General features: G+C 49.0%; 1 protein-coding gene across 2 annotated transcripts in view; it reads left to right on the forward strand.

The window, feature by feature from the left end:
• Positions 1–21,487, forward strand: part of LOC146797003 (uncharacterized) — a 166,144-nt gene that overhangs the window by 72,113 nt on the left and 72,544 nt on the right. For both annotated transcript variants that reach the window (XM_085629601.1, XM_085629600.1), the window contains exon 2: positions 13,521–13,630. In XM_085629601.1, the coding sequence (XP_085485727.1) occupies positions 13,528–13,630 (103 nt within the window). In that variant the 5' untranslated portion in view covers positions 13,521–13,527. The remainder of the gene's footprint in view (positions 1–13,520; positions 13,631–21,487) is intronic.

The raw sequence follows: 21,487 nt of genomic DNA on the forward strand, positions 1-21,487 counted from the left end.
AGACCGGGGTGCTCCCTTCTCAAAGACTGGGATGCTCCCTTCTCAAAGACTGGGGTGCTCTCTTCTCAAAGACCGGGGTGCTCCCTTCTCAAAGACTGGGGTGCTCCCTTCTCAAAGACCGGGGTGCTCCCTTCTCAAAGAACAGGGTGCTCACTTCTCAAAGACTAGGGTGCTCCCTTCTCAAAGACCGGGGTGCTCCCTTCTCAAAGACCGGGGTGCTCCCTTCTCAAAGAACAGGGTGCTCGCTTCTCAAAGACTAGGGTGCTCCCTTCTCAAAGACCGGGGTGCTCCCTTCTCAAAGACCGGGGTGCTCCCTTCTCAAAGACTGGGGTGCTCGCTTCTCAAAGACCGGGGTGCTCGCTTCTCAAAGACCGGGGTGCTCCCTTCTCAAAGACTGGGGTGCTCGCTTCTCAAAGACCGGGGTGCTCCCTTCTCAAAGACTGGGCTGCTCCTTTCTGAAATACCGGGGTGCTCCCTTCTCAAGAACCGGGGTGCTCCCTTCTCAAAGATTGGGCTGTTCCCTTCTCAAAGACCGGGGTGCTCCCTTCTCAAAGACCGGGGTGCTCTCTTTTCAAAGACCGGGGTGCTCCCTTCTCAAAGACTGGGGTGCTCTCTTCTCAAAGACTGGGGTGCTCTCTTCTCAAAGACCGGGGTGCTCCCTTCTCAAAGACCGGGGTGCTCCCTTCTCAAAGACTGGGGTGCTCTCTTCTCAAAGACTGGGGTGCTCTCTTCTCAAAGACCGGGGTGCTCTCTTTTCAAAGACCGGGGTGCTCCCTTCTCAAAGACCGGGGTGCTCCCTTCTCAAAGACTGGGGTGCTCTCTTCTCAAAGACTGGGGTGCTCTCTTCTCAAAGACCGGGGTGCTCCCTTCTCAAAGACCGGGGTGCTCTCTTCTCAAAGACTGGGGTGCTCTCTTCTCAAAGACTGGGGTGTTCCCTTCTCAAAGACCAGGGTGCTCCCGTCTCAAAGACCAGGTTGCTCTTTTCTGAAAGACCTATATGCTCCTTCTCAAAGACCAGGCTGCTGTCTTCTCAAAGTCCAAGGTGCCCCATTCTCAAAGAAAGACCAGGATGCTTCTTTCTCAAAGACCAGGCTGCTCCATTCCCAAAGTCTGCAAGCTCCCACTTGAAAGCCCGCAACTTCCTATTTAAAGACCCGAATTTTCCTTGTTGAAAGCAGTGGGTCCCTTCTCACAGATTGTGGCACTCCCTTCCTAGAGACCTGCGTGTCTTTCTTAATAACCGGGGAGCTTCCTTCTCAGGTCGCTCCATTCTCATAAACTGTGGTGCTCCCTTCATGAAGATGTGGGAGCCACTCTCAAGAATTGGGTACTTCTCTCTCAAAATTCCTGGCACCACTGTTTGAGGAAAGAGTGAGGAATGCGGAGAACATGGTCACAAACATGAATGATGCACCTGGAACCTAACCAGAGTCTGTTCTGTTAAGGTTCCTTTTACATGAGATCTTGTCCGGTTATCACAACAGCAGGGCCGGTAGTGTGTCTGGGGCACATTCACCTCTCCAACTTGCACTAGCCCTGTACACAACTTTCAGAATCATGTTGGATTTATACAGTATACCCTTTCTTCTGTCATTAAGACGCCACTGAGAAAGCTTCGCCTACCATGGTCTCCAGGTCCGGGATAGGCTATAGGGAGTCCCAGACACCCAGTTAAATAAGTCAAACTCTGTCAGGCCCTGGAATCCTGACTGTGACTAATTGGACTGTTATCTGATGTTTCAATATTTCTAGATTTGATGGGATAGAGGTAACATTGTAAGTGAAGTTGTTCCCCCCAAAAACTTCAGATAATGAGCTGGAAGATTTTATTCATCATTATACCCCAATAAAATGTTCCATAAGGCTTGACTCGCAAAGCACCCTGTTATTAGGTCTATGGAGACTTTGGAGTGGAAATGCCACTAAACACAGCCGACAATATAGATGACATACTTCAAATGTTATTAACACGTTTCGGCTCAATCCAAAGATTATATGTATTTCTTGCTCCTCCTGGCTGAAGCCTGATCTCAATATCTGTACTGCATTTTGACTTCAAGATGACCCTACTGTGGTAGATGAGTCCCATTCTCAATGCCCTTGACTCTACATTTTTCAGATATCAAAAAATGGAATTCTGCTGGCTTCCGGATTCAGGATGTCTATGCTGTTCTAGATGCTGTCCCTTCTCAGTGCTCTCATCTCTAAGTCTTAACAATACTGGAAGTGAAGTGGGTTCAGAATGACTGGGTAGAGTCAAGAGTTGGTAGACAGCCCTGGTCAGGGTTCTAGTGGAGAACATGTGAGAGGAAAGCAATGCAAGTGAATCGCTCTACCTCATAGGCAGGAAGCCTTGGTATTAATGCGTGTTCGGGATTAAAAAGGGGTTTCATAAACTCTGCTGTTGTGGGTTTCATAAACAATCAGTGGCACAGCCAATGGAATTAGCCTTTGTAGTGCATGGCCATTGAGAAACAGATAAACACACAGAGGCTGGGACACACAATGTCAGCAGACAGAGACACACAAACTGTCCCACACAGCGCACATACAGAAAGCTCATGAGCAGGCACATACATGAGTCAGATGGGCAGATTCAGGCTCCATTCGCGCTCAATTCATAGTCCCTCTGCGGCAGACATCAGATTTATATTGGAGAAAGTGATGGGGTATCAAGATCCTTTCAAATCTTAAACAAAATGAGGGTGGGAACACACTGCCTCACATCCCTGCACTCAGTTTGCCCCAATGCATCATGGTAAATGCAGTGCATAATAACACTTACTTCAGTGGTAGTCCTTTCAAATCTTGGCCTTTTCCTGGAGAAATCACTTCTGCTGGGCAACGGAAAACTGCAGTGCCCAGCAGTGCTTAATTTGAGCCGGTGGTTTCCGGTGCCCGGCACCAGCACTCATGACAGTCTGCCACATGGTGGGCTGTTCGTCTGATTTAGAGTGAGCACAACAACAGTTGTTTACTAATTCAATATATGTTAAAATGACTAATATCTGCCGCCGGTGTCATCCTGATAACTCTGGGGGCCTGGAATAGTCTGAAGTATCACACTTGTAGGAGTGTGATGGTTAGTAGCTGGTTTGGTACTGTCGCTGGTAGCGCTAGTAGGGGCAATGCGTGGTGTAGGCTGCAGTGGCCTAATGATGAGGGCCCTGGCACTTATTTTTTTACAGATTAAGCACTGGTGTCCATTACTATCCAACCATCACCTTCTTAGCAGTGAATGCCCATAACTTTCAGTATAGTGCACTCTGCTTGCCCATCCTTTTCTTGGCCTCTTTGCATGATCATACATATTTAGCACAGTTAAGTATCTGCCTATTTAGGGTTACCAGACTGCCCTGTGCATAGCCAACAACACGAATCCAGTCACACAATCCAGTGATTTCCTTTTACAAATCTCTGTTATCAAGTGTGCTAGTTCATGGAGAAAACGTCGAACCCTAGATTCACACAGCGCCTCGAGACCCTCAGGGGTGATTTACCGCGCTTTATGAATGTTTGATTGATTGATTGACACTGCAGTTTGCATGCATTAATTGTGCCAAGTCTAATATCCTACCCTAGACACACATTTGGCGTTCATGATGCCGACAATATGACTTAGTTCTGTTTCATCCTGTGGAAAGTGTTTCCTAATGGCTCGCTCATAGTTGCAAGCTTGCTACATAGGTTAAAAACATTTTTCCATTTAGTCTACGGGGTTATAAAAAAGTGCTGCTGTGTTTACATCCACTCCTGACAGGAATGGCCTCGTGCCGTAAATCAGTCTAATGGGCCATTAAGGAAAAGCTGCCTGACCAATCTGATGACGTGCTGGATTAGTCAATGGACTAACACTAAAACTCAGACCCACACCAACTGCCACAGCTAAGGCCTCCCTCAATTGTTTCGGTCAGGAGGAGATTTATTTCCACCAGCGGCTCCACAGAAAACCCCAGCAGGCTCCACGGCAGAGTCGAAATCTTCACTCCCACAGCTTGATGCTTGCATGCCTTCCTTAGCCAGACCCAAAGTCAGTGTAATAGGGCAGCACTGCAGCTGCACTGCAGCAGCACTGCTGGGGGGTTCACCTCTGGGATCGTCTGTACTGGACCCGCGTCACGCTGCTCGCTACGGTTGTATGACAGAGGCACGTATGGCTAAAGCACGCGGGCCTCTACCACCCCGCCCCAACAACGAATGTGTCTTAAAATCGCATTCCTTCACCACACATGCCTTTACAGAGCAGGCCTTTACCATGCAATTTCGTGGTAAAGGCATGATTGGTAAAGGGATATGTGTGGTAAAGATCACACCCCAGCCCCCGCCCTGTTGCCTAAAACCCGTCCCCAAGTACTGAAAATGATCCCGACGCTAGACCCGCCCTTGAGCCCTAAAACTCCCCCATCCATAAAAAACATTCCTTCTCCCCCCGCCCTAAGCCCTAAAACTCGCCCCCACGTCCTAAAAACGTCCCTGACCCAGCCCCCCACCCTGAGCCCTAAAACTGCCCCAGCCCTGAAAACTGTCCCTTCCCCCCACCCCGCCCTGAGTCTTAAAAAAGGACCCCCACATCCTAAAAACACCCCATCCCGCGTCCTGAGCCCTGAAAAAAGACCCCACCCCTGGAAAACTATCTCGACCCCCCTCCCTCCCCCCCCCCGCTCTAGCCTAAAAACCCAGCCCTCTCTATGTCCTATAAACAACCCAGACCTCCCCCCATGAGTCCTAAAAACTAGCCCCACTCCTTAAAACTACCCCCCGGCCCCAGCCACACTTACAGACTGCGTCCTCTCCCGATCCTTCATGTTCCACACCCGTCCATCCGCGCTTCTAGATCGTGCCCTGCCTCAGCTACGCATATGCGTGGTTAAGGCAAGTGTGGTTCCGCTTGCGAGGAAACTGCATGTGTGGCTTAACCCGCGTTGTAAAGGTAGTTTCCTGCACATGGAGAGGTGTGTGTGTGCAGATATTTATATAGCGCAAATCACCAACCAGTCTCTATGCGCTTGCTTAGGGAACCCGTCCTGGTATTCCCCTGTGAGATAACCCAGCAGGGCATCCACAAGGTGAAAGCCAGGCATCCCGCCACAAGGGGCCATTGTGGAGATTAAGCAAGCTATTGCCCAGAGTCGCAGAGTGCGAACCCATGAATCAAGTATGCACTGGAGCGAGAATTATCGAGTCCATGGACAATTTATGGACTCAAGACCCAGCCGAGCCGGGAATTGAACCCTGGTCCCAGGCTGACCTCTGCTTCCAGGTCTGCCTACTCTAACCAGTGAGCCACACTTCTCCACACTTCTGGTGCAGCGGCCAGGGCAGCTGACTTCGGAGCACATGGTTCCCGGTTCGATCCCCGGCTCTGGCGGCAGCTCAGCTCAGCACCGTGTGACTCTGGCTAATAGTTCACTTAATTTCCACTACGGCCCCCAGCGCCTTGAGACCCGTAAGGGTGAGTAGCTGCGCTATATATATAAAAAAAGGACTTACGCTGAGCACTGCAGACGGACTGCTGAGAGGTTGCTGTTAGGACCTGCGGCGCCTGTGCTCAATTTATAAAAGAATAACTGCCAGGGCCCTCTTCAGGAGGCCCCAGCAGCTTGCACTAGCCACTGCCCGTGCCTGCGCTGCCAGCGACAGAACCAACACAACTACTGACCATCACACCCCTACAAGTGTGACAATTCAGGCTATTCCAGGCGCCCAAAGCGATAAGAACGGCTTAGAAGGCAGGTATTAGTCATTTTTTATGTATATTGAATTTATAAACAACTGTTGTTGTGCTCCTCTCATATTTAGACTAGGGGTGGGCGGAATTTGCAAAATCCACTTTCGCAAATTATCGCGAAAATGTTTAAAATTATCGCAAACAAGCGGAAATATTGCGAAGATGCAGAATTTATTTTCCCGCATGTTCGCGAGATTTTCTGCATGGTTGCGGGTCGCCAACTTACCCATGTGGTTGCTCGCGGGCGCGGCCATCTTGTTTTGAGTTGTCTCGCGGTGCATGATCGCGTGAAGAAAGACGTGATCGCGCGACGCATGACGTCACTGCGGGCGCGAACTGTCGCGAGGCAGCGCAAATGGGTAAAAACAATCCAACATCTCATGGAGAACGCGGCCGGATCAAGAAAACTTGTCGGCGAACGCAGGGATTCAGGTAAGGCAATCGCGCGCGCGCGAGAATGTATTATTTTACAGCGCGAGCAAGAAACAAATTATCGCCAAGCTGCGGAAAGCGGAAATTTTGACATTTTCGCGCTCTCCGCGGAACGCGAAAATGTCAAATTATCGCAATTTCCGCGAACGGAATGAAATTTTTGCCCAGGCCTAATTTAGACAACAGCCCCACCATGTGGCAGACTGTCATAAGTGCTGGTGTTGACAAATAACTGCTGGTGCCGAGCACCAGAAACCACGGGCTCAAAATAAGCACTGCTGTCGCCCGAAAAGGGGTAAGGCAGACATATGTCTGGAGCCTACTGTACAGCATGGCAGACTCACACACTAATTAGACGTGGGCCGTGTGTCATGCAAGAATGTAGGTATTAGGACTCCCTGTCAGGTGCACTGCACACTTCATCAAAACACTCGAGTTACACAGTAGATACTGCAGAACAATGCACAGAATTTCACTGGAGATAAACTGCAGGTGATGCATTGCAAAGAGCATTTCACAGGAGATGCACTGAACATACTGGAATGCAAAGCTCATTTCACTGCGGATAGACTGAAGATGCTCACTGCAAGCCACTTCATTTCACTGGTTGTATGGGGCAAATACTGCAATGCAGAGCGCTTCATTTCACTATGGATAAATTGCACATTCTGCACCGCACAGCGTATTTCTGATAAAGGTGCAAGCATTATCCAAGGCAACCAATCAAACTGTACAGACTAGGATCGGAGTTCCAAGGGCTAAAAGCTGGAGGGCAGGTTACACAATGGACCCCTCTGTGTGAATCTCACCGCTTCAGGCCAGACATGGGTAACCCCAAGTAGTGGCCGGCTCCATGTACACCTCTTGCGGGTGCTGCTCGTATGGATGTCCACTCCTGGTCCACCTCTTTCTTCTCTTTCCCAATGAGAAGCTTTGAAACGGAGGATACAAACCTGCTGTCGGATTAGACACGACCACAGCGCATTACATGATCGTCGGTCGAGCTTCGACCAATAGACGCACCTAAGACATGGCAAGAAAGATCAGGAGGAGAGCTTAGCAGTGCCTTGAACGAGGACCAATCAGTGGCTATCATCCTACTCGATCACCAGATTCCCCTCCACCACCAGCAAGAACTGGCAGCGGTACCAGGCACCACCTGGGCTGGATCAAGTTCCTTCTCCTGAACCGAAGCCAAAAAAGCTGCATCAGTAATGTCAGAGCTGTCATCAGAGCAATCTCGTGCGGTGTCCCAAACTGCTCCAACCTACGCCCGTTTATTTCATTTGTGCTGTCATCGGCTTAGATCGTAGAATCCCGCCACCTCCAGTTTAAGCTGACAACACTCAGAACCATCGCCTGGTGGACCCGAGACCCAACACAACACCTCCGTTGCTTCAAACATGTTTCCTCCTTATGAAGCTGTATCTTCTTGAACAGCAACCGAGATCTTCCTCATTGGATCCTGAAGACCCCCCCCCCACCTATTCCCTTCATCTCAGTTCCCTGAGTGCAAGACATAAGAATCTAAAGTGTTGTATTGGACATTGCGATGCCTCCATGCCCGCATGGACACCCTTCTTAAAGAGCTGGGATCCCGATTCTCATGCTGATGAAAGTTCTCCCGCTGCCCCAGACAGACCATCAGGTGGGTCCAGCCTGATGCGTGATGCGTGATCCCCGTCTGGGTTGACTGTATAACATGATAATCCAGGCCATTAAGAAGGAAGAGTCCAAAGGGTGCTAGAATCTGGAGGGGTTTGACCACCACCAGGATACCTTTGGATTTTGTGTGCCTTACAAATGCCTCTGACTTGGCCCCTTACCCCCACCCAAGAGGCTCTCCACTAGATCCCTGTCCAACAGCAATGCACTTTACATCCTACGCTTCATAAACAAGGAGCATTGGAACCAGGACGCTATCTCCAAAACCTAATAATGTACCACGTACCGCCCTGGTCCGGGCTTCACTACGATCTCTTGGAAAGATGAGGCAGGAGTAACACATGAGCAGAATCTTTGAGATCCTCAGATCCCAACTCTGGGAGAAGCCTGGCCCTATCTCGAGATCCCAGTCACCTACCACAAATTCAAGGAAGAGTTGAAAACAATGAACATCTGTTGTACACACCATGGGAAGGGTCAACTCAGACTCTGTGACCAAGGCCAGGGTGCTTAAAAAGAAGGAACTCCAGCATCTGGAGCAATTTACAGACTGAAGGACCAACGAATGACTGTGGTCTTCAAGAAACACTGATTGGTTCCCCATCCTACCTAATATATCCGAAGTGGCAGTGAGCCAGCTTGCACAGGAGTTTCACAACACCTCTACTCCACTGGAGTAACACTGGCACACTGCACACATTGAGTGGCGCTGCTCTGCAGACACCGCCCGATGCAGTGGTTCGATATATTGGACTTGCAGTGATTCTGCACAGTGCTAACACTACAGACATACCAAAGTGCAGTGTGTTGATGCACTAGAGCTGATGTACTGTGCAGTGCATCAGTACACTGGAATACTGCAGATGTAGTGTTATCCAGTGCACTTATAGACTGGAGTTACACTGTGTAGTGGAGCAGTGCACTGGAATTAGGCTGCAAACATTGAGTTAGCACCAATGCACTGGAGTAACACAGCACAGTGCAGCAGTGCACTAGAATTGGACTGCAGATGCTGCACTGGGCACTGCATCGATGCACTGCAGTTATACTTCAAAAATGTACTGATCAGTTCATCAACACATTTGTTTAGACTGTAGGCACTACACTATGCAGTGTATCAATACGCTGGAGTTACACTGCAGATAATGATCTGTGCCTCAATAGGTTCGAATTACACTGCAGACACTGCATTGAAATGTTCTTAAATAAACTGTCGTTTACACTACAGATAAAGCTTTAGGTTCGAATTACACTGCAGACACTGCATTGAGGTGTTTAGGTTTACACTACAGATAAAGCTTTAGGTTCGAAAGACACTGAAGACATTGCATTGAGGTGTTTAGGTTTACACTACAGATAAAGCTTTAGGTTCGAAAGACACTGCAGACACTGCATTGAGGTGCTTAGGTTTACACTACAGATAAAGCTGTCCACAGCTCATCAACAGACTGGCATTTGACGACAGACAACACACTGCGCAGTCCACTGACACACGAGTTACACTTGAGAGAATGCACTGCCCAGCACATTTACACACTGGAGTTCCTTGCAGAGAGAATATAGCACTGTGCAGTCTGATGCCCTGGGATCTGACAGAGATACACAGCTCAGTACTTCAGTACACCGGGGCTCTGTAGATGCAGACACAATCCTGGAAGCTACACCGTTGTCCAGTACTAGTGATCAGCTTGTATGCCTCTCAGCTGGTGTTCAGTACATTGTTTTCATTTTTCAGATTTAGCTTCACAGTGCAGGCATCTGAAAGACTTTTTGCTTACAACATAAGTAAACGTCAAGCCCTTCGCCCATTGGTATTTTTGGGTCGGTCCCTTTCAGCATTGCTTTGAGACAGTGTCAATCACATCTTGGACCCGCCCACTGGAGTCCATGTTCTCCACTCCATGCTCTTGGCTGTTTTGGTCTATCATCCCGCCCCCTCGGTGCAACGCATGAGCAGCTATTTTACATCTGAAAGTACACTCAGCCATCACACTTTATGCCACAATCAATTCTGGCACACAAAAAAAGCAATCCTTTTCAGTTGTTGTTTCACTGAGAGGCATGGTGCTTTTTTTTCAGCAAATGCAAAACAGAACAATTGATGGACAGAATGCAGAACAATGTCTTACATTCACCCCAGTACAGAGATCTGGGCCTAAATCCATGGTTTTTTGCTCCTCATGCCATTCCAGTTTAACCCCAGCCATATGCGTATTAGTCTTGACCCTGCGCCCAATGAGAACAGTCCAGCCCACACTGCCAGGCCAGGTCCTCCCAGGTCCACCAGTGTGTTGACGATGTGTGAGGAGATGGAGGATTAATGGACATGTCTAATTGTACTTTGTTGTTTTTTATTTTACTTTATTACAGAATTTGTTTTTTACTGGGAGCTATTGTGTTTTTCCTAAAGAAGGTGATGGTCATAATATAGTACCCACCGAAACGCGTCGATGCTTTTACAAGGAAGGCCCACTACAAATCTACGTGGACAATTGCTATTGAGGATGCAAAAAGACAAAGAAATCTCTCTAAATACAGAAAAATTGTTTTTGATCCATGCAAGATTTAGTCGTCTTTTCTATGACTAGGAATCATTTTCCTGCTTATCCTCCCAATTATGGATTGTTGCTGCTATAAGATACTTTTTTTTTTTGAATTAGCAGGCCATATTCTCTTTATGGTTTTTTAAAATTGTTGTTATTAAATGTATTCAGAAAAGGATTGTGAATCTTAACACATGTTTTTAACATAAATTTAGTATATTATATCGTATATACGTATATTGAATACATTTGTACTGTCCATTTGATGACTTGATCTCTTGATTCCTATATTCATTGTTTTCATATTGGTGACACAGGGTTCCTATTGTGAGGGTGGATTTCTGTATGTGTGTTTACCCAAAGGTTTTTTTTTTATGACTATGGTGAGCAAAAGAACAATCAATTTAACCCTAGATCTATTGACTGGGGGAGAATGTTTGATTTGCTCTGCATTCCGTCTTTCATCTGTGTGTCTTTTGCTTTCTCGCCCTAAGTGTGCCGGGTATGTCCACATGTGGGCCCCGGGCTCTCTGTGCCACTGGAATCAAGCTAGCCTGGCTGATGAGGGGTGATGCCCCGAAACCAGTCCCAGAACGTTTGTTTCCGGTCCAGGGAGGATCTGGCTTGGCAGTTCAGTGAGCAAAATAACTATGGATTTAACCCTAGATCTATTAACTGGGGGAGAATATTTGATTTGCCCTGCATTCCGTCCATCATCTGTGTGTCTTTCACTTTACGCAAAGCATTAATCACTAGGTATACCAGTGTTGTACTAAAGATGAACGGCCCTTTGCCATCTGCAGAAATCAGATTCAAAGTCAATTGGTCTGGATTATTACTGCCTCACTGAGGCCTCATTACAGGCTGGCTGGACTTTGCTGCAGAGTCCGCGGGAGGCCAGAAATAAACATACCAGCTTTTATCTCCGCTGCAAAGTCTGGCCATTATGAGTTTTTTTACCCGAAATGTGAAATAGCAGCTCACCCAGATTTACTGGGTGTTTTATCGTGCAGTCTTTCAGCATTTCAGCTTCTGTGAGATGGCTAGGGGCATATTCATGAGCCCCCTGCGCCGCTGGAGTGCCACTTTTTGTGGCACTCCAGCGTCACAAACTATAAAATCACATCTATGAGGTCACTTTGCGCGGCTTTGAATGGCCTCATAGATTTGGAGTAGGCAAGGCAACGCAACTCACTAAGTTGCCTTACTCTGCGCTCGGGAGGCGTTCCACGGGCGCTGCGGTAGGTGTTTCCACCCAACACCCATGGAAACACCTACTGCAACGCCCATAGATTTTGACGCATCCCCTGATTTACAAGACCCTGTAAACCTGGGGAAGCACCAAAACCTTACGCCTCCCGAGTTAAGGCATAATGAGGAGAAATTACTTTATTTCTCCTCGTTTATTCCTCTTTCCATGTGTGCTGCACTCTGCAGGACACATAGGAAGAGAAAACGCCTCTCAGGATCGTTTTTGTGCAGGAAGGTGCCCCAATCCTGCAACAACACTCACCGTGGTGCAAGGGTGCCTGTGTTGGCGCTAGGCTGATGAAACGGCGCCAGTGCTGGGGGAAAAGACAGGAATGCACCGTATTAGATAAATGTGGTTCCTTCCTGCTCTTTCACTTGGACATAGAGCAGTGCAGCAAGGTGACCTGTTGCGGTGCCCGACATCGAATCCCCAGAAAGGAGCCCCTGGTGTCTCCGCACCCAGAATTATTGGATTCAGAGTTTAGGGACCCAATATTTTCGGGTCTTGGAGCACTTACAATTCCGATGTGCTTTACTTCACCCAGCGTTACCACTTCAGGTGAAATAACACATCTGGTCATGAGGACCATAGTGCTAAGAAGCCTCCGGAATACATGTGAACAACAAACATCCCTCTCAACACACCTTCAGGGAGCTATTTTGTCTGCAGCGCTTAAGAGATAGCGCATCATGTTTCTGAAAACCCCACTATGCACGAAGAAAGGTCTAAGAATTTTTGGGACCACAGGCAACACATATTTTGGGGTCTCTAATCAGAACAGCTTTGAATCTTATTACTGATTTTCTGCCAATTCATGCCCGCATAATAGCAAACAAAATTGAATTCTTACCTTTCATAAACAGGGTGACAGAAAAACAGATAAAATATGGATGAAATACGTCTTGCCTGGGGCCCCAAAAATCCTTAGAGGGCAGCGGCGGCTACTCCGTTACGGGGGAGGAGTGTCACTCCGCCTGCTGTGCAGCAGGTAAACATAGAGTAATACAATGGTTATTTCCATTTTATTATTCTTGCCGGCTGTGCTAGCGCGAGTGTGATGGTGGGGGTGGGGCAGATTCTTGAGGATTGCAGAATGACGTCTGCGGGTGCTCAGTGTGCATGTCAGATTGGTTGGCTGTCTACAGCCGGCCTTTCCGACAAGCGCTCTTCAGAGCCAGCAATCCCAGCGCTGTAAAGCAGCTGGGGATTGAAGGCACATGGCCCCAGCCGCAAAATGAGCGCTGGGTTAGCCTGCTCCAACCAATCCCGGAGCTGCTCTCATGTTGAAAACATCTGAGAGCAGCTCTAAGATTCGTTGGATTGGCATGCAGGAAGTTAACTACCTTCCTTCCCTCAGAGAGTCTTTCGGCGTCGTGACCCACTGATTTTTTGGTCTCGCCTGACCCAGCGCATGCGCTGGTCTGGTGAGAATTATTGAGAGGGCCCAAAAAGTGCTACCAGGCCAGCCTAGAGCTACAGTGCATGTGCGCGGGCGCGCGCGCCTCGCTTTACTGCGATTACTTTCACTTTAGCTTTGATGTTTGATATTCACTTTCGCGGCCGCACGGCCGCTTGGCTTAGCCAATAGGTCTCGCTTTTGGGACCTTATAAGTGTTTAGTTATGCAACTGTTGCATGGCTAAACACTTATAAGGTCCAAAAGGCGAGACCTATTGGCTATGCCAATGCTTGTTTAAGTTACTAGCCGCCCCTGTTAGAGGTAGAGATAGGCAAAGAGAGGATGAGGGATTGAGACAGAGAAATAGACTTCCCCCGGGGTAGGCTTGATTGATTGGCTCTGGGCAATTGTACATTTTGCCCATGCCTTTAAATGTCTCTGAGGAGGATTCAAACACGTAGAATGCTCCCGCTAATTCACCCTATCTGCTTCTGCTTCACAGTTCCAAGATGGCGGACTCCAGCCAAGACAGCCCTGAAGTGACAGGAGGAGCCAAGGAAGTCCCCCAGGGGCCCGAAGTGCACCCAGGAGGGCCTGCCTCGATGCATACTGGTAAGTTGTGGTCGCACTAAGCTCATTACGCACAGTGCATAGAAGACTGGTAGTCTCCAAGCAGTGCATGATGGCTCCCAAGGGGCGGGGGCGGGGTTTCCACTATACAACTGGAGGCAGGTGAATGCATTGTGCAGGGTGTCCGAGCGTCATGCAGTGGCAAGGCAGTCCCGGGTTCTCCCCATCTGCAGGGCCGGACTGGCCGTCGCGGGCACCGGGCAATCCCCCGGTGCGCCGCATGGGTGGTGGGTGGTTTTGGGCCCCTGGGGGCCGGTTTTGTTACTGTGCCGTTTTTGCAAAATCGGCCCAATAACAAATGCGACCGAAAACCGGCCCTGGTAAAGAGCTCGGCTGCTGCTGGGGGGGGGGGGGGTGGTTTTGAGCAGCCAAGCAGTTTGTCAGTGCCGGTTTTGGTTCCCAGTCCGGCCCATCTGTTCCAGTCGTGGCCGGCATGACTCGCGCGTGGGGGGGGGGTCGCGCGGGGGGGGGGGTAATTAAAAAAAAGATATTTTTTTTACTTACCTTCGCCTCTGTTCCCATGTCTCCTCTCTCTCTGCGCCTTACAGGAAGCAGGTAGCCCCCCTCTTCTCCCCTAAGCCAACCACAATCCTGCAATGGCAGCATTGTGATTTGCTAGGACGCCGACCCCTTAGGCGTCTATGGGGTGGCCATTTTCTGTATGTAGGCATCCCCATATTTAAAATACCATTTTATGCTTCTGCTTCTTGCACTGCGAGAAAGCAGTGGGGCGACGCTCCTCCGCCCACGTCGAGGAGCCGACCTGATTTGATTCTGATCCAGCACATTTCAGTAAATAGAACACTAGCCCCGTTTAAAACGGGGTCCACTCATTATATATACTCAGTATATTTTCATGTGTTCCATTGCAGGATTAGTTATCAGCCATTATCAGAAAGTAATTTAACACAGAGAGTGTGTGTAAAAGTTGCATTTATTTACCTTTAGGGCCTTCTTGTCGTTGTCTTCTGCCTTCCAGTGCTGATGCCCATGCACAGCTCTGCTAATGCACCTCTATCATGAGCAGCAGCACACACTGCCCTTCCAGCAGTGAGCCCCATGCACAGCTCTGCTAATGCACCTCTATCATAGACTGCAGCACAGACTGCCTCCCAGCACAGAGCCCCACTCATAGCTCCGCTAATGCACCTCTATCATGAGCAGCAGCACACACTACCCTTCCAGCACTGAGACCCACTCATAGCTCCGCTAATGCACCTCTATCATGGGCAGCAGCACACACTGCCCTTCCAGCACCGAGACCCATGCACAGCTCTGCCAATGCACCTCTATCATGAGCAGCAGCACACACTGCCCTTCCAGCACCGAGACCCATGCACAGCTCTGCTAATGCACCTCTATCATGAGCAGCAGCCTGCACAGCCCTTCCAGCGGTGAGCCCCATGCACAGCTCTGCTAATGCACCTCTATCATGAGCAGCAGCACACACTGCCCTTCCAGCACCGAGACCCATGCACAGCTCTCCTAATGCACCTCTATCATGAGCAGCAGCACACACTACCCTTCCAGCACTGAGACCCACTCATAGCTCCGCTAATGCACCTCTATCATGAGCAGCAGCACACACTGCCCTTCTAGCACCGAGACCCATGCACAGCTCTGCTAATGCACCTCTATCATGAGCAGCAGCACAGACTGCCCTTCCAGCACCGAGACCCATGCACAGCTCTGCTAATGCACCTCTATCATGAGCAGCAGCACACACTGCCCTTCCAGCACCGAGACCCATGCACAGCTCTGCTAATGCACCTCTATCATGAGCAGCAGCCTGCACAGCCCTTCCAGCGGTGAGCCCCATGCACAGCTCTGCTAATGCACCTCTATCATGAGCAGCAGCACACACTGCCCTTCCAGCACCGAGACCCATGCACAGCTCTCCTAATGCACCTCTATCATGAGCAGCAGCACACACTACCCTTCCAGCACTGAGACCCACTCATAGCTCCGCTAATGCACCTCTATCATGAGCAGCAGCACACACTGCCCTTCTAGCACCGAGACCCATGCACAGCTCTGCTAATGCACCTCTATCATGAGCAGCAGCACAGACTGCCCTTCCAGCACCGAGACCCATGCACAGCTCTGCTAATGCACCTCTATCATGGGCAGCAGCCTGCACTGCCCTTCCAGCACCGAGACCCATGCACAGCTCTGCTAATGCACCTCTATCATGAGCAGCAGCACAGACTGCCTCCCAGCACAGAGCCCCACTCATAGCTCCGCTAATGCACCTCTATCATGAGCAGCAGCACACACTGCCCTTCCAGCACCGAGACCCATGCACAGCTCTGCTAATGCACCTCTATCATGGGCAGCAGCCTGCACTGCCCTTCCAGCACCGAGACCCATGCACAGCTCTGCTAATGCACCTCTATCATGAGCAGCAGCACACTCTGCCCTTCCAGCACTGAGACCCACTCATAGCTCCGCTAATGCACCTCTATCATGAGCAGCAGCACACACTGCCCTTCCAGCACCGAGACCCATGCACAGCTCTGCTAATGCACCTCTATCATGAGCAGCAGCACACTCTGCCCTTCCAGTACTGAGACCCACTCATAGCTCCGCTAATGCACGTCTATCATGGGTAAAAGGAGGCACTGCCCTGCCAGCACTGAGACCCACGCACAGCTCTACTAATGCACCTCTATCATGAGCAGCGGCACGCACTGCCCTTCCAGCAGTGATGCCCACGCACAGCTCTGCTAATGTACCTCTATCATGGGAAGCGACACGCACTGCCCTTCCAGGACTGAGCCCCGCACACAGCTCTGCTAATGCACCTCTATCATGAGCAGCAGCACACACTGCCCTTCCAGCACCGAGACCCATGCACAGCTCTGCTAATGCACCTCTATCATGAGCAGCAGCACACACTGCCCTTCCAGCACCGAGACCCATGCACAGCTCTGCTAATGCACCTCTATCATGAGCAGCAGCACACACTGTCCTTTCAGTACCGAGACCCATGCACAGCTCTGCTAATGCACCTCTACCATGAGCAGCAGCCTGCACTGTCCTTCCAGCACCGACGCCCACGCACAGCTCTGCTAATGCACCTCTATCATGGGCAGCAGTGATGAATACAGGCCCCAGCTAGGCCCGCAGGACACAAGGGTTCGCTCTCCTGTAATGGAATCTATAAGGAAGTTGGCACGGAAACTGCAAAGTACAAAGACAGCATTTATTAACCCTTAAGGGTGGTCCTACAATCCACACAACACTCTTCAGTATTGCATAGAGTAGCACAAAGAACCTTCATACATGGTCCCCTTTTATACACAGTAGAGGGGCTCATAAGTGGGTGGATACAACATGAAGACGAAGAACATTACCATTTATGGTCATTTTCGATACTGAATCAATATGTGGGCGGAGCTAACGCACTCCTTGAGCCCGCGAAAACATGGTCAAGCAAGGCTAACTGATAACAGATGTGGTCAAGTCTGGGCATGCGCCAGATGGACAAAGGAGCTATTTATAGACTGTTACTGGGCAGATTACAAGAGCAACTAACACAGAGGTTGGACTCTTCTCGTGGGGAACACGTGGAGGCATGACAATACAAAATGGAGTCCAAGCTTCGGTCAACATAACAGAGAAAACACAATCTATAACAGGGGAATTAATGTCTTTAGTAAATGCTTAATCACATCGTTGTTTCAATTTACAACAGACGACCCTTTCAGCATTTACTGAAGACATCCGGCTTGTTAGGATAATCATCATATATGTCAATTGTCATCATTCCTTCAACTTCTTTAGCTAAACGTTTTTGGTGGGCAACATCAGCAATAGCTTTCTTATCAGGGATACAGAATGATACACATAATGAGCAGAGCAAGGGACCACACTGGACGCAGATACAGCACGAAAACAGAACCGCTACAATAATGCAGAGACCAGTTAGAACCTTCCATCCCCAGGCAGTAATTAACGCCCAAAACCATCCAGAAAAGGACCAAGTGCCGTTTTCTGTATGGATCTCAGCTGCAATTTTATGCAGTTTATTGATGGCATTATAAACTGATGGCGTATGATCAGGGATAAACACACAACAGCTACTTCCAATAATTTTACATGCTCCTCCTCTGTCAGCTAGCATAACGTCTAATACCATACGATTCTGCAATGCAACAATTCTAGTTATCTGCAATTCCTCCGTAAGATTCCCAAGAGCAGCAGCAGTCTGATTTGTCACAGCTTCTACCACTCTTGTTAATCTTCGGATCTTCCTACTGTTCAGGGCGGCTCCAACAAAGAAAAACAGTCCTAAGTTAAAATCAATATACTGTTGCAGACTGGTGTCAGTCTGATCTACATCGTCAATTGATAGAGTACGTTTATACCTATTTACAGTCACATTATTTAATAATTTCAAATCCTTATGATAAGATGCGGGAGCTAGGAATACAGGAGGTAATAGAAATGATACATAGCATACCCCAGACAACCCAGCCGGCAGACGGTAATAACCTTTATTTCCACACACAAAGTACGTATTATGGGAGGCTAAGAAGGTACTATTGTTCAACCCATCAATATTCAAAACAGTAATGCAATCACTGACACCAACAGGGATGAAACCCACACTCTGGACACACAGGTCCGCTTGAGCTTGTGCTACTTGAATCACAAATTTATCTTTTCCCACAGTGTCTCTTGTGTTCGTGAAGATGTAGGGAATGGATTCATTGTCTGGTCGGTACTCTTCCCACTCCCAAATTGTCCCATTCGCTTGTGGATACCCATTTTTGTCTTGATGGCATTCTCTATTGAGTCTGAAGAGCAATCGTCCCACTGTCGGTTTCCGAGTGGCAAAAAGCAAAGTATACCATGCTCTACAAGAGCCATTATGAGAGAAAGGAAGTGGTATAAATGGCGTTCCTCCTTTCTTCTGATGAGCTGGCATCATCCCACATATCCAACAGTTCGTAGCATTCGTAGCAACGTGGGTATGATGCAGCATCTGGATGAAAGTGTTATTCAAGTAAGATTGTCGATGCTTCAACTCTTGATACGGTAATGTATAAAAATAGTGCTCCTCAGGCACCGGAGTTGTCAACACAAGAATCTTCCGAGCGGGAGTTACATCCTCCACGAACCATGTGGTTATCCCAACAATGGCTACTGTCAACATGAACCCTAATGCACAAAGTATTTTCTTCTTCTCCATATCAAAGCAAAAAATAAAACCCAATATCTTCCTGAAACTAAAAGTCTGTCAGAACTCTTCCCCTTGGGCAGCGGTTGATTTCTTCACCAGCGGGCCAAGACGGGTGTCGCTACACTAATGCAGGGCTGATCCCCCCCCCCTTGCCTCATCGGCTCTCCGTTTCACTAACCCAAGGGCCGTTCTGACAGTATGTCCCGGTACCGGAAAACTCACTTCCTTGGTCGAAGATGATATCGCCTTCCTCCAGAAGTCGCGTGGTCCGGAAAGAGCTCCTCAGTAGCGTTTGGCTCCGCAGCACGGCCTGTCTCTGCAGCCAAAATTTCTCGTTGATCGGTCAGCACGGCAGGTTCCACCAATCCGGGCGGCACCTTCCTACAGTGCAGGGAGTGGATCCAATTCTTTCTGTTGGAGACTCGCACAGCCGTCCTCGTTGCGAGGAGGACCTGCTCAGGGCCCACCCATCTCGGCTCCAAACTGTTCGTTCTGTCGAAGACTTTCACCATAACATGGTCACCAGGCCGGAGACCATGTCCTTCGCCGGTAGACCGATCAGGGAGCGCCTCTCGGACCTGTTGATGAATAGAAACCAAGTTATCCGTTAACTGTGCCAGATAATCGCTCATCATTACACAAGGTACATCATACACAGCCTTAGGTCTTGGTGGACCCCAAATATTCATTGGGCGTCCAAAGACGATCTCATATGGCGTAAGGCCAGTTCGAGAGTGCGGTACTGATCTAATTGACAATAACGCCAGTGGCAGAGCGTCTGGCCAAGTCAAAGACGTCGAAGCTTGAATTTTGGCGATCTTAAGCTTCAGTGTACCATTATACTTCTCAACTAGGCCTGCAGACTGAGGGTGAAACACGGCGTGGAACTTCTGAGTGATGCCTAGGCCCTTCAAGACATACTTTATAACATCCGCTACAAAGTGAGGGCCATTATCACTCCACAGAAGTCTACAAACACCATATCGGGGGAAAAACTCCTTCAGCAGCAGCTTCGCAGTAGTCATTGCAGTATTGTCTTTCGTAGGGTACGCTTCAACCCATTTGCTGAAGGCGCAAACCACTACTAGAACATACTTCAGATTATTACAGCGCTCAAGCTGGATGTAATCCATCTGCAAAACCTCAAAGGGTGCAGTGGGTGTCACAAATCCTCCTGCTGGAGTTCGAGTACCTTTTCCTGGGTTATACCTCAGGCAGATCATACAGGTCTGCACCACCCTCTTTGCTGTGCTAGCAATCTCTGGATGCTCCCAGACTTGGGTAAGCAATTTCACAATTGCGGAAGCTCCAACATGTGCTAGCCCATGTGCCATCTGAACCATAGGTTGTACAAAGGCCGTGGGTAATTTCCATCTATCCATCTGCTTATTTCTCCAGCAACCCTCGTCATCCAGTTCTCCCTCGCTAGCCCATTGTTCCCGCTCTTTGTCAGAAGCGGTCCTTTGCATTTCTCGCACTTCCTCCTTCGCATCATGCCATCTCTCCACCTGTGACTTCACTACATACATGGCAGTAGTACCGGGCTGCATCGCAGTCTCCCGTGCTACTCGATCCGCTAACGCATTCCCTTCTCCAACTTTATCAACCACTTTCCTATGGGCGCTACACTTAACAATGGCAATTTTCTTCGGGTATGTCAATGCAGTTAAAAGATTATGAACTAACTCTCCATGCATTATCTGTACTCCATGTGACGTTAAAAACCCTCTCTCCTTCCAGAGTAGGCCGAAGTCATGCGCTACTCCGAAGGCATAGCGGCTATCTGTATAAACATTCACACATAATCCTGTACTGAGCTCACATGCTCGTGTTAATGCTATCAGTTCCGCTGCTTGAGCTGATTTCTGTGGTATGCGTGCTGTCTCCACTATCGTTTGTAATGTGGTAATTGCGTATGCTGCTGAAGTCGTACCATCTGGTAGCTTCAGACAGGATCCATCCACCCACAGTTCTCCATCTACATCTGGAAAGGGCGTATCCTGGAGATCAATACGACCCTTTGTTTGTTCCTCAGTCACGAGAATACAATCATGCGCTTTCCGCGCCTCAGGCTGGGTTTCGGGGTATGGCAGCAATGTTGCCGGGTTTAGCGTTACGCACCTTTTCAACGTAATATGAGGAGCCAAAAGCGTCAACTCATATCCCGTTAAACGGGCACTGGTCAAATGCTGCGTCTTTGTTTGATTAAGCAGGGCATCGACAGCATGGGGGACTAATACCAACAGCTTATGAGATAACACAATTCCCTCGCTTTGGCGTATTGACACAGCTGTCGCCGCAACCGAGCGAAAACACCCTGGTAATGCTCGGGCAACAGGATCAAGTACAGCCGAAAAATATGCACATGGGCGCTGCTTATCACCGTGCATCTGCACTAAAACTGACAATGCACATCCATCTTTCTCATGCACATACAACGAAAAGGGTTTTGCATAATCAGGGGTTCCTAACACTGGTGCTGAACAAAGGGCCTGTCGTAGTTGCTGAAAAGCAGTATCACACTCATCTGACCAAGGGATTGGGATAGGCGTGTCCTTTGTCAAGAGGGCTAACAATGGCTTAGCTATGTGTGAAAACCCCAATATCCACTGTCTACAAAAAGAAACAAGGCCCAAAAATGCACGCACATC

The sequence above is a fragment of the Triturus cristatus genome, chromosome 10 (assembly GCF_964204655.1).
Source record: "Triturus cristatus chromosome 10, aTriCri1.1, whole genome shotgun sequence".
Classification (NCBI taxonomy): Eukaryota; Metazoa; Chordata; class Amphibia; order Caudata; family Salamandridae; genus Triturus; species Triturus cristatus.